The following is a 14,420-nucleotide window of genomic DNA, read 5'->3' as shown; positions in this document are numbered from 1 at the left end:
CCAGGCCATCCTGCCCCCCGAGGGACTCTGGCTCGATCAACCATCTTCCGCTGACACGCTGCACAGCCCACTCCTTTTCCTCTTGCGGGACTGGATACGCCTGCGCCCTCCCCGTGCTCCCGGGGAGCTGATGGGGCCGGATAGCGGCGGGCCACCCCAGGCCGGGGGGGCCTCCTCCGGGCCACCTGATGCTCTTCAGTAAGCCAGTCCCACGCAGCCTCCGGTGAGGCAAAAAAGAAGGATTTCCCGTCCATGAAGACCTTGAGGCACGCGGGAAAGAGGAGCATATAAGTCAGCTGCATTACCCGAAGCTTCTGCTTGACTCCTTCGTACGAGCGGCACCTGGCTTGCACCTCCCAGGTGTAATCTGGGCAGATCAGGATCTTGTGATTGTCCCAGCGAAGGTCTGGGTGGGCTCTTGCCTCCTTAAGAATGACATCCTGGTCTTTGAAGTTGAGAAATCTGGCAATCATCGGCCGCGGGGGGGGGGGGGGGGGGGGGAATCACCCGATGTGGGCAGGGCACCAGAGCCCTATGGGCGTGCTTAATGGCAAACCAGGGGAAGAGCCCCTGATTGGGGACCCGCGGTCTGATCCAGCGCTCCAGGAAATTGATCGCGTGGCTCGCCTCTGCTCCCTCTGGGAACCCCACAAAGCGCAGGTTGTTACGCCTGGAGCGTTTTTTGGCTTCTGCTGCCCTATGGTGGAACTCACCCGTGCGGGTCTGCAACTGGGCGACTTTGGACTCTAGGACCGCAATCTCAAACTCCGCATTGGGAGACTCGGTCTTTAACTTCTTTAATACGACCCACCGCTGTCTGCAGATCCTGTCGCAACAGGCCCACATTCTCTCTCACCTCACCGACCTTGGTCTCAAATGCCAACCTTGAGGACCAGGTCACCCGCCAGGTGAGAGGCTGGGTGCCTGGTGATTTATTCAATACACTGCTGCGACGCTAGCGGCTGCTTACTTGCTTTGTATTTCCCCATGTCCACCACCAGTCTTGGGCGGCGCAGATGCAACCAGGCCCCCTCCAAAGATCTAGGCATCAAAAGGCAAGTGGAGGACTCGCAGCAGCCACACTCCGGTCGCCCCAGGACCACTCTCCGGCTGGCAAGCGGGGGCAGGGGGGTTTAGGCAGAAGGCGGCTGTTGCCTCTTCAGAAGCCGAACCTACTCAAGCCCATCCAGGTGACGACACGCCACCCAGCACATGCCCGTGTCCTGCCACCAACTCGGGTCTCGCTGGTCACCAGTGGATCTTCCTTTTTGTCACCTTCCGTCCCCCCCTTCTCCTTTCGGGCCAGTCTCCCCGCCACGAGCCACGCCGCACCTCAGGGGCCCACACACACCAGCTCCCGCCCTCGGCACCGCAGGTCACTTCTGGGCCACCGCAGACTCCGTGCGGCCCCAGCATAGGCAAGGGGAGGGGGGAGTGGATTGGGGAGGTGGCCCCTTCAGGCCCCCACCCCACAAAGTCCACTGGCACCCTTCGCCGGGTGCATCAAGTCGCCCTCCTAACGTGCGGCCTGGGCCTGCCGCAGCCCCAGCAACCACATCACCAACACCGGTGGGACACTGGCTCCGGCACTACCAACTGCTCCGGTTCAATCTGCCAGCCAGGATCCGCCGTCACTCCATTCAAGCGTGGGCCCCGCTCGGCACAGGGATCAGGCCGCACCGCGTGGCGCAGGCCTCTTCGCAATCGTGGTGCGGGGCACGCCCAGGCCTCTCGCGCTGCAAATCAGCCCGCACCCCAGGCCGCAGCGCAGGCTTCAGGCTGCGGCTCAGGGGTGGGGTGGTGGGGGGCAGGGGCACCTCGGAACAGGTGGCGTTTCACTCCTGGAGCGCCGCCACAGATACAGCGCGCTGCCCCAGGAGGCCGCCGCGGCTTCCACTAACGGCCCACCCCACTCAACAGGGCCTGGAGGCAGGCCGAAGGCACTGGCTCTGTGCGCAGGGGCTCCTCCCCAGGTTCCGTCACAGATTTGCCAGAAGTCCGGGCCCCCACGCTGCCTCAGCGCCGACTCCCATACAGGCGGGGGGCCAAGCAAGGACTAAACGGGCACAGGGTCAGCATCGCATATCGAGGCGGATGACAGAGGGGTCCAGAGCACTCAGAGTGTGACCGCCATCTTGACGCCCATAGCCGCGCATCCCCGGAATACACACATTTTGTAGAGGGGCACCTCACGGGCAAGATGACATCAACGAGGTTCGCTGATGTCTAGTGATATTCGGAGCTGACTGAGGTGAGCTGACCTTCAATAGCCAGTTATCAAGGTATGGGAATAGTAGTATCCTGACCTAAGATGGGCAGAGACCACTGCTATCACTTTCATGAACTTTCACAAAGCGCTGGTGAGGCCAAAAGGGAGCATGTAAACTGAAAATGCACTTCGCATACTTTGAACCGCAGATAACTGAAAGGAAGGGTAGATGAAAACACATGTCATGCAGGTCCATGGACACTATGGAGTCTCCCGGTTCCAGTGCAGACAGGATCTGGGACAGCACGAGCATTTTGATTTAGTATTTGTCCTTCCACATGAAAGTATTCAGAGTCCAAAAGTCCATGTTAGGCCTAAGGCCCCAGTCCTTCTTTTGGAACGATGAAATACAAAGAGTAACAACCCTCACCTCTTTATGTGTTTGGAACCCTTCAGAGAGCAACAACCACACTTCCTGTAACAGAACAGGTGCTTGTCTGAAATATGCTCCGAAATGGAAGAAATAAAGGGTAGGGAAAATAGAGTACTGCATAACCATTCTGAAAGATATTTAAGACCCATCTTTCAAATGTGAGGGATTGCCAAACTGAGAAGAAATTTTGAATTGTGCCCCAAGTGGCTAGACATATGCCACTAAGGGCAAACTAAAGTGGTTTGGTGGCCTTTGTAGCTGGGGAAGAGAAACTGGAAGATTGATGCCCCTCTTCATCAAGGGCCTGCCACACCTAAGCCAATGGTTTGTATTATCTGTATTTAACCACTGCGCCATCTTGACCACTGACTCCATTTTGTGCATAGCTTAGCTTCCTACACGGTCACATTGGTGACCACCAGCTCCATTCTGATAACAGACTACATTTTGTGCTCAACTTGGCTGCAGCCACTGTGACGTTAGAGGTGCAGGTATTTTTCTACGCACAAGTCATGCAATGTGTTTAGAACATAACATGGCGGGGTGCAAGTTAGATAAGGTTGTACCAGGATGATGTTTATGGTATGGCAAGGAACGGTTTGTCTTGGAAGAGCACCTTGGGATGTGGCCAATCTTCAACGTGCCCTTCTCAAGACCAATCTGCTTTGGCCATCGTTTGAACAACAACTCATTGGATGGGAGGGAGGATTTCTAGAATTCTCATCTCCTTCTTATTTAAAGTATATAAGAGGAGGAAACTAGACAACTTTGGAAAATATTAGGGAAAGGGATGCCTTTGCCCCCCGCCACTCCCTTGAGGGTAGTTCTCTCTTCATGGTTGACTGGGTTCACGGCCTGTTGTTGTCAAGAAGATGAAGCAAGAGAGGCCCATGGTGATGAATTCTTTTTAATTATTATTTCTGGCTTTGCATTGTGCATGAATAGATAATCACTGTATATGCAGATATATAATTCATGATTCGAGTAGTGTATGTTCATTGTTTGTTTTTATAAGTATTATTATTCTACTGTTGTGATTATTTTTGGAAGTGTATTCATGTTGCTGCATTTGACCTACTTGCTTCCTCTATTCAAAACTGAAACAGTGCTTTAATAAACTTATTACTCGGACTAAGAGCTCTGTATTGGTGGAATTCTTTTTATTCATGTTTCCTCTCAGTTTAAAGTGTGCACTTGTGTTGTACATAAGTGACCTTTTTATTTAAACCTTGCAAAGTGCCTTGATAAACGTATTTCTTGGACTGAGAGGGTTGCATACCAGACATTCCTTTCAGTATTTGTGTATTTCTTCTTAGTCTGCAGTAAAGCAAAACATGGCATCAGAATGACTGTGGTCACAGCTTTGGGATATCTATTTCCAGCCCTCTGGAAATGTCCTAAACTAGAGCAAAAATTTTTTGGCTGTGGTCAACAGTCCCAAAGAGTACTCTACTGTCCTTAATAATGTGCTCCAACTCAGAGCTTGCCTTTTCACTGAAAAGAAGAGACCCATCAAAGAACATTGCCATGAGGAAAGCCTGTATAGTGACGAAGAATCCAGTGGAAAGAATCCACGATTGTTGATGAAGTGGAACACTAGTGCTAACTGCCCTCGCAAGGCAAACCATAGTATCCAGGTCCATCATTGGAACATGTTTGGCCGTTTACTTTCCATAACACATTGTCTAGGGTAAAGACGCCCTAAAGTCATCTGGGACTCACAGCAGGATCCCAATGGACATGGTCCACAGGGCATGCGTGTTACAACTCAGCACACAGACAGAATTCACGAACAGCACTACTAGACCTGTAGAAGAAAACATGAGCTTGCCAAAATCCCAAACCTTTTAGATTCTCAGTAGCAGTGAGGCGCTGGAAATGAGCTAGGATATATTTTATCTGACAAGGGCTGCATAATACAGGTATCTGGGCTAGGGTGATTGGTGAGAAAATAGTGGTCACCAGACACCAATCCATCAAGTCTGGCCACCTAACAATTTATAGGTGAATAAGAAAGTCTTCACCCGAATGCAATCAGAGTATCAGTTGCGGGGATCTATACAGGGAAGCAGGGGCTCAGACTTAGGTGACCTATGCTGTATAATCACCATTAGCACATTTGTTTCTGGACTCAATTGAGGGTAGCTATAATTACAGTGCATTAGCAGCCCTTCTGAACATGACTGCAAATGAGGCACTACCTTGTCATTAGTGGCTCAAGTGGGGAATCAACCTCTGGCTCAGACGAAGTGTTAAGCCAACTGACATTTCGTGAATCCATGAACAGGACATCCTCAGTATAGTGAGGGGGGAGCAAGCCATACCATCATTCCCATCATCAAAACCCTGGGGTGTCATCAGCTCAGATACTGGATCAGAGTCAGAACAAAAAAAGATAATGGAGCCATTGCTGGTAGGTGGAATGTGATAGAGGTACAGGGATAGAGTAAAACTGCATAATGACTGGTTACTTATGTAGCACAATATCTATCAGGCTTCAGCAGGAACATAAGTCAGTTCTGGGCCCGACAATGGCATCAGTATTGGTTCCCCTACCGGCATGGTCTGTACCAGCTTCAATGTAGCAGCTACTGGTGGAGATCTCAGGGCCAGAGTAGGAGGTTGTATCTGCTTTAATATGTGCCCAAAACTGGGTCATAAGGGGGCAGACAGTGCTTGAGTGAACCAGCTGGTGGTAACTTGGCTGGGGCCCCGGAGGTTCCACAGGGCCCAAAGGCACACCAGAGGGAACCAGAAATGTATCGAAAGTTTGCTGCATGGCCTTCTAAAGGGTGTCGAGCTGCTGCAGTGTGGGCGATGCACTAGGAAATTTCGGGTGCATGAGAACCAGCTTAAGAATTGTTCCTGTTGCCATAAACGTTGAAGGGGTATGACTAACATTGTGATGCCTGAGTGGGGGGGAATGGTCAAGTGCCACTTTGCTTTCTTATTCTTGTGCTTTGACTCTGATTTACTGTAGGACTTTGAGAACGTAGCTGAGTGGTCGCACGAATGGCCTAAGACCAAGCTCGCACCACAACTGGTATCTGCAGCTACTTTTTGCGTTTGGCACCATAAAGCTTTGCCTCCTGGTCTCGGATTGCCCATGTGTGAACGAGGGTGCACTTATTGCTTGACTTTAGTGGAGAGGCTCCAGCCCAGACACCAAAGACATACCTCATGAGGGTCCATGACTGACATCTGCTTCCTTCAGACACTGCATAGCTAAAAGAAAAGAAACATGATTTGTGTGGGGTACATGTTCCCTACACACTGGTGAAAAAGTTTTAGAAGTTACTGGGAAAGTAGACAAAGCTGGGATAGAGTGCCACGTGTGCTCTGGAAGGTATGGAAACAAAAGAATTGTTGTCAAGCGCATATATGCAGCTCCGCTCCACCACTTCCAAATTTGTGTGGAGTCAGCATGAAGACACCTAGCGGCACACAGAAGCAATGCTGTGAATCTGGATCCAGTCTGCCATCTGGGTTTTTAAGGTGAGGAATCTGTGGTTAGAAGTATTCATGAGAAATCATTTGCATCTGATCATCAACAGCACAAATAAAGAAAGGGGAAGGCAGGAGTAAAGGCTCTTCAAAGGGTGCATATTTTTAACAGGAAATGTGTGAGCGGTGAACTACTTTTGATTACCTAAAGTAAAAGAAGGTCTGGAATGTGTCAGCAGGCATACACCTGCCTGGACTCCCAAACTTAACTCTCACTGTGCTTCATTCTGACAGATTAGATTTAGTAATACATCAACAAAAACTATGTTAAATAACCCTTTTAATAACTGGCTAAAATGCACACAGAACTAAAAGACAATGCTGCATAAGTCCCACAGGGGGCTGTTCCTTAGGAACTTTACTGAAGATTACATAATTTATGTTTCGCCTATCTTTTGTGAAGAATTCATCTGCTTTTTTAGCTAGTAGGTGAAACCTATTATCAATCAAGAAAGTCTTGTTTACAAATAGCATTACCCCCATGCACCTTTTCAGATATAATGAAAATCTTTTTAGTGTTTCTAAACTTTAGTCCAGTCTACAGGGAGTGCAGAATTATTAGGCAAGTTGTATTTTTGAGGATTAATTTTATTATTGAACAACAACCATGTTCTCAATGAACCCCAAAAACTCATTAATATCAAAGCTGAATATTTTTGGAAGTAGTTTTTAGTTTGTTTTTAGTTTTAGCTATGTTAGGGGGATATCTGTGTGTGCAGGTGACTATTACTGTGCATAATTATTAGGCAACTTAACAAAAAAAAATATATACCCATTTCAATTATTTATTATTACCAGTGAAACCAATATAACATCTCAACATTCACAAATATACATTTCTGACATTCAAAAACAAAACAAAAACAAATCAGTGACCAATATAGCCACCTTTCTTTGCAAGGACACTCAAAAGCCTGCCATCCATGGATTCTGTCAGTGTTTTGATCTGTTCACCATCAACATTGCGTGCAGCAGCAACCACAGCCTCCCAGACACTGTTCAGAGAGGTGTACTGTTTTCCCTCCTTGTAAATCTCACATTTGATGATGGACCACAGGTTCTCAATGGGGTTCAGATCAGGTGAACAAGGAGGCCATGTCATTAGATTTCCTTCTTTTATACCCTTTCTTGCCAGCCACGCTGTGGAGTACTTGGACGCGTGTGATGGAGCATTGTCCTGCATGAGAATCATGTTTTTCTTGAAGGATGCAGACTTCTTCCTGTACCACTGCTTGAAGAAGGTGTCTTCCAGGAACTGGCAGTAGGACTGGGAGTTGAGCTTGACTCCATCCTCAACCCGAAAAGGCCCCACAAGCTCATCTTTGATGATACCAGCCCAAACCAGTACTCCACCTCCACCTTGCTGGCGTCTGAGTTGGACTGGAGCTCTCTGCCCTTTACCAATCCAGCCACGGGCCCATCCATCTGGCCCATCAAGACTCACTCTCATTTCATCAGTCCATAAAACCTTAGAAAAATCAGTCTTGAGATATTTCTTGGCCCAGTCTTGACGTTTCAGCTTGTGTGTCTTGTTCAGTGGTGGTCGTCTTTCAGCCTTTCTTACCTTGGCCATGTCTCTGAGTATTGCACACCTTGTGCTTTTGGGCACTCCAGTGATGTTGCAGCTCTGAAATATGGCCAAACTGGTGGCAAGTGGCATCGTGGCAGCTGCACGCTTGACTTTTCTCAGTTCATGGGCAGTTATTTTGCGCCTTGGTTTTTCCACACGCTTCTTGCGACCCTGTTGACTATTTTGAATGAAACGCTTGATTGTTCGATGATCACGCTTCAGAAGCTTTGCAATTTTAAGAGTGCTGCATCCCTCTGCAAGATATCTCACTATTTTTGACTTTTCTGAGCCTGTCAAGTCCTTCTTTTGACCCATTTTGCCAAAGGAAAGGAAGTTGCCTAATAATTATGCACACCTGATATAGGGTGTTGATGTCATTAGACCACACCCCTTCTCATTACAGAGATGCACATCACATAATATGCTTAATTGGTAGTAGGCTTTCGAGCCTATACAGCTTGGAGTAAGACAACATGCATAAAGAGGATGATGTGGTCAAAATACTCATTTGCCTAATAATTCTGCACTCCCTGTATGTTTCACCAATGCTCTTCTAACATATCTGGGGCGGGATCACAAAACAAATTTTTGGCTCCCATTAACAATGTTTTGTGCACACACATTTAACCACTGATTCAGCAAAGTGGGCTTTTGGAGAGAACTATACGTGACAAGAACGTTAGTGCACATTTAAGAAGATGGACTTCAGAACACGTAGGACATGACATAGCATCAGAAACACCACCTCTGTACAACAACCAAAGTGCACCACAAAACAATACTACAGATCAATCCAAGGATACAATACAACCATATAACCCAACCAAAAACAAACCCCCCAAAGATAGATTTATGCATGGTGTCCACCAGTCCAGCAGGTACCCCATTAGGAATGCAGCTCTGTGCTGGTGCTCTGGTTTAGATACATACTCTATTAAGCACATCTAAGAATGCCAATCTGGCAGGGGGCGTAAATATGTCCACTTTCTTATGATTCATTGTGCACGCTACTAATCTGGACAAATGTTCGTTAATGAAAGTATACATTAAGTCCCATCATCAAGTGCAGCAAATGTATTAATAATTTTTGCTGTTGCTTGCAGCATAACAACATTATTTTCCGTAGACTGTATATAACATTTACAAACCTTTTTAAAATAGGCACGTTTGGTACGTCATCTTACATATAGGCGTCATGTCACTACATGCAAGGAAACCTAATATGTAATAACAGAATGCTATGATTCAATCTGACTGTTGGTCAACTGGCGCAGAAGGCTACATGGATAGAGTGCTCTAATAAAGAGGACCGGCATTCACATTTTACTCTTGGAGTTTATTTTTATAAAACGTGGGAAAGCATCATAGTTTGGCAATGAGTGATGAGGAAAGAAACAATAAAAAAACACTCAAAAAGTGCTTCTGGGTGCGAAAGGTAACTGCACTGGATGTCCAAAGAAAAACAAAACACAGCCATACAGGAATCAGGAATCACATTAAGAAATACTAAAGATAAAGTCAGGAAACGGGGAAAAGATTTGTGGATGCCTCCAGTGATTGCTAGCGCTGAGTTAAGTGTTGCGCTGCCTACTGCTGTTATCATGCTGTTTTCAGTTCTTAACAGCGTGGCGTCGGAAGAGGCTGCATTTAGGCAATTGAATAAAGCCCCCATGCGCTTCACTGAATCGTACGCAGGACATCGCCTACGTGGTTTACGGGAATAAAGCAAACCATTTCAAACATCAATACAACATAAGGGTGCAACAATGTAGCATTAGCCGTTATAGGGAGCTGGGAAGGGAGCCACTGTAAAAAGTGCAGTGCACGCAAGTGGAATCTCCAAATCAACAAAGCTTGCAATTTGTTCATAAGAATGACATTTAATGTTTAAAGTTAATAGAAAAGTGAATATGTGCATGTGAATGTGCATATAGACAAACCAAATATGCTGTTCTGAAAGAAACCGTATTGAGTACAACACTCTAGAAGCCTTTCTGAAGGAATATGTGATAGGCACACCTCTACAATGTTAGTATGTTGGAAAACTGGAGAATCATTTCAGGAGATAAACAAATGATAGTCACATAAAAAATAATCACAAAAAATGAGGCTTTTATCTGACTAAGCAAAAGAGATTAAGGGCAATCTAAAACTGGATAGCAACAACACCAAAAACATGTAAACTGTGACACCACCACAGTTTGGTTTTTTTGCCAGCGCCTGGTGAACCATCAATATGGTGGGACAACTGGAAAACCGTATTTGCAAACTATGCACGACTGACACAAATTTGAGTGCACAGCGAAAATATTTTTATTATTACACTGTTTGGGTGCTAAAGGGCAAGAGAGTGCGAAAATTTGCCTAACATGAGCTAGGAGGAGATGAGAACTTTAAATTAATATGAAGTATGCATTCATAAATTAAACAAATTATTTACCTTGAGTCTATCTGATACTTGAGCAGTATCATTCTGGGTTGTGATCACAAGATAGAGAGGAATCTGTTGATTATTTATCAAGTTTAAGCAAACAAGAGTTCACATACAAATTTGGAACTTCGACTGATGAAAGAATTTGAGATCAATTTTTGTTAAAATGTAAAAGTGATAATACGAAGGAAGAACTGTGGATGAAAGACAAACCTTCATTGGAGAAGGTGATTGTGCAGCAAAATTAGCAGAATGTATGGTAAAATGTATTAAGGAATTAATAAGCGAGAGAAATGACTTGTGCAAATGAAAGATCAGAGAATTAGGTGGTGAAGACAGTAAAAGGAAGGGTGGCAGCACGAGAAAAAAATGTCAGGTGAGTGTTTTCAATGTGGTAACCCAGGCCAAAGGGATCGAGTGTCCTGCAAATAAGGTTTTTGGGTCATGAATGTGGGGGTGGGGGGGAAGAGAAGGACATTTTTTTTTTTTTGCTAAACAATTAATGATTTTAAAACAGTAAAGACAGGAGAATTGGGATGACACACTTGGTACAGGACCTTATCATCAGTATTCGGGTACACCACAGTAAGCTTCGGTCAGACATACAGTAAAAAAAAAAAAAAAAAAATCCATCGATCTATCTATCTATCTAGCTAGCTATCTATCGTGCGGTTGCGGGTCCTCACCCTAGTGAGATTTACAGTATTTTTTCCCAGCCATTTAACCCTCACTTTAGCATGTTTACGGGGGCATCCCTGTGCTTCGTATATCGGGTTCTCTTGTCTTGCATTCCAGTCTACTCCTTTTCTCCATTGCGAGAGGGTCAGCGGTGTAGTGGCTTTCCAGCCTGATGCAATGTCTCTTTTGGCAACCATGAGGGCAATACCCAGGAAGATTTGTTCCGCTCTCTTGCCCCCTATACCCTCCATAACTCCCAGTATCACCACCATTGAGGACAGTGGAACCTCCCAGCCCAGAATCTCGTTGAGCTCTTCTAATACTGTGGTCCAATAATGTTGGATGGAAGGGCATGCCCATATCATATGACAAAAGTCTGCACCAGTTGTTGCACATTTGGGACAAGCAGGGTTTGGGAGGAGCCCTGCTAGATGCAACCTAGTGGGAGAGGTACACCCTATTTAGATAATATGCTTGTATGAGACTTAGACGGGATGACATAATTATGAGCCTCAGTGCCATTAAGTCATCTCACCAGTCCTCCTCATCTAGTGGGCCTAGCCACTGTTCCCATCTCGCTCTAATGTGTGGCAGGTCCCCTGGGGCGATATTGATCAACATTTTATGTACCTGGGACAGTCCGCCTTTCCCAAACGGGAGTTTAGCTTCCAACGGGTTGTGTTCTGGCTGTGGGTTACTGTCTTTTATGAGTGTGTGAAAGTTGGTAAGCTGTCTGTAGCACTTGAAAAAAAAACATGTGTTCCTTGCCGCACGTCCCAAAGTTGTGAGATTCCCAACTGATTCCATTTAGAAAATCCCTTTAACGCTTCTCATTCCTGTGGCCAGATGCCCCTCCAGAGGGGAGTCTGTTGGGTCAGGGTCTTCGCCCACCGAGTAGGTCGCAGGGCCACCCGCCATGCCGTAAACACCATCCTGGTCCCCATGGCCAAGTCTTTTGGAAATAGCGAATGTAAGAAAATGTCTTCCTTGGCATGGTTACCCCCTGACTTTTTGCCTTTTGCTGATGCCAGTTATGATTGAAAGTGTGCTGAGACCCTGCTAACCAGGCCCCAGCACCAGTGTTCTTTCCCTAAACTGTAACTTTGTTCCCACAATTGGCACAGCCCTGGCACACAGATAAGTCCCTTGTAAATGGTACCTCTGGTACCAAGGGCATTGTGGCCAGGGAATGTCTCTAAGGGCTGCAACATGAATTATGCCACCCTGGGAACCCCTCACTCAGCACATGCACACTGCCTCACAGCTTGTGTGTGCTGGTGGGGTGAAAATGACTAAGTCAACATTGCACTCCCCTCAGAGTCCCATTCCCATCTCTCACTGCCTGTGGCATAGGTAAGTCACCCCTCTAGCAGGCCTTACAGCCCCAAGGCAGGGTGCACTATACCACAGGTGAGGGCATAGTTGCCTGAGCACTATGCCCCTAAAGTGTCTAAGCAAAACCTTAGACATTGTAAGTGCAGGGTAGCCATAAAGAGTATATGGTCTGGAAGTCTGTCTTTTATTAACTCCACAGTTACATATTGGCTACACTGGAATCTGGGAAGTTTGGTATCAACCTTCTCAGCACAATAAATATTGTAAAATACACCCAGGAGGCATCTTAGAGATGCCCCCTGAATACCAGCCCGACTCCTAGTGCTAGGCTGACCAGTTTCTGCCAGCCTGCCACAACCAGATGAGTTTCTGGCCACATGGGGTGAGTGCCTTTGTCACTCTGTGGCTAGGAAAAAAGCCTGTACTGGGTGGAGGTGCTTCTCACCTCCCCCTGCAGGAGGAACTGTAACACCTGGTGGTGAGCCTCAAAGGCTCATGCCTTTTGTTACATCACCCCAGGGCATCCCAGCTAGTGGAGATGCCCGCCCCTCCGGCCACTGCCACCACTTTTGGCGGCAAGGCTGGAGGAGATAATGAGAAAAACAAGGAGGAGTAACCTACCAGTCAGGACAGCCCCTAACGTGCCCTAAGCTGAGGTGACCCCTGCCTTTAGAAATCCTACATATTGAGTTTGGAGGATTCCCTCAACAGGAATAGGGATGTGCCCCCCTCCCCTCAGGGGGGAGGCACAAAGAGGGTGTAGCCACCCTCAAGGACAGTAGCTATTGGCTACTGACCCCAGACCTAAACACACCCCTAAATTTAGTATTTAGGGGCAACCAGAAACCCAGGAAATCAGATTTCTGCCACCGGAAACCAGAAGGACTGCTGACCTGAAATCCCAGCAGAGACGACGGAGACGACAACTGACTTGGCCCAGCCCTACTGGCCTGTCTCCACACTCAAAGAACCTGCACAGCAACACATCAGTCAGGGACCAGCGACCTCTGAGGACTTAGAAGACTGCCCTGAACCCAAAGGACCAATAAACTCCAGAGAACAGCGACACTGATCAAAACCTGCAACAACTTTGCAACAAAGAAACAACTTTTAAAGAACTCTCTCTTCCCGCCGGAAGCGTGAGACCTCACAATCTGCACCTGACGCCCCCCCGCTCGAGTCCAGGAGAACCAACACTGCAGAGAGGACTCCCAGGCGACTACGACGACGTGTGTACCCTGAGTCGACCCTTCTGCACCCCCAAAGTGACACCTGCAGAGAGGATCCAGAGGCTCCCCCTGACCGCGGCTGCCTGGTAACAAAGGAACCGATGCCTGGACCAAGCACTGCACCTGCAGTCCCCAGGACAGAGAGGAACCACTTACCAGTGCAGGAGTGACAAGCAGCAGCCCTCATCCTAGCCCAGTTGGTGGCTGGCCCAAGAAGCCCCCCTGTGACCTGCCTGCATCGTTTAAGTGACTCTCGGGTCCCTCCATTGCTTTCTATAGCAAACCCGATGCCTACTTTGCCTACTGCACCCGGCCGCCCCTGTGCCGCTGAGGGTGTGTTTTGTGGGCTTGTGTGTACCCTCCCCCCCCCAGTGCTCTACAAAACCCCCCTGGTCTGCTCCCAAGGATGCAGCTACTTACCTGTAAGCAGACTAGGACCGGAGCACTCCTGTTCTTCGTAGGCGCCTGTGTGTTTTGGGCCCTCCTTTGACCTCTGCACCTGACCGGCCCTGTGTTGCTGGTGCTGTGGCTTTGGGGTTGCCTTGAACCCCCAACGGTGGACTGCCTATGCCCAGGAGACGGACTGTGTAAGTGCTTTACTTACCTGTGAAACCTAACCAAACTTACCTCTCCCAGGAACTGTTGATTTTTGCAGTGTCCACTCTTAAAATAGCTTATTGCCATTTAAACCTAAACTCTGTGTACTACTGTTTTAAATCAAAGTTCTATACTTACCTGTTTGAAGTACCTTGCATTTTATGTACTTACCTCAAATCGTGAATCTTGTGGTTCTAAAATAAATTAAAAAAATATAATTTTCTATATAAAAACTATTGGCCTGGAGTGAAGTCATTGAGTGTGTGTTCCTCATTTATTGCCTCTGTGTGTACAACAAATGCTTAACACTACCCTCTGATAAGCCTACTGCTCGACCACACTAACACAAATAGAGCATTAGTATTATCTAATTTTGCCACTATCAACCTCTAAGGGGAACCTTGGACACTGTGCACACTATCTCTCACTTTGAG

At 47.2% G+C, this 14,420-nt stretch overlaps 1 protein-coding gene across 5 annotated transcripts in view; it reads right to left on the bottom strand.

The window, feature by feature from the left end:
- Window positions 1-14,420, bottom strand: part of PPIH (peptidylprolyl isomerase H) — a 166,364-nt gene that overhangs the window by 29,215 nt on the left and 122,729 nt on the right. Inside the window, exon 9 of one of the 5 annotated variants that reach the window (XM_069240333.1) lies at window positions 5,838-5,867. The exons of the other annotated variants lie outside the window; for them this stretch is intronic. Within the exon in view, the coding sequence (XP_069096434.1) occupies window positions 5,853-5,867 (15 nt within the window). The 3' untranslated portion in view covers window positions 5,838-5,852. Of the gene's footprint in view, window positions 1-5,837; window positions 5,868-14,420 lie in introns of those variants that run through there. 5 annotated transcript variants of the gene reach the window in all.

Source organism: Pleurodeles waltl, chromosome 6 (genome assembly GCF_031143425.1).
Source record: "Pleurodeles waltl isolate 20211129_DDA chromosome 6, aPleWal1.hap1.20221129, whole genome shotgun sequence".
Classification (NCBI taxonomy): domain Eukaryota; kingdom Metazoa; phylum Chordata; class Amphibia; order Caudata; family Salamandridae; genus Pleurodeles; species Pleurodeles waltl.
Note: the sequence above shows the minus strand (reverse complement) of the source record. Positions and strands in the feature narration are given on the sequence as shown.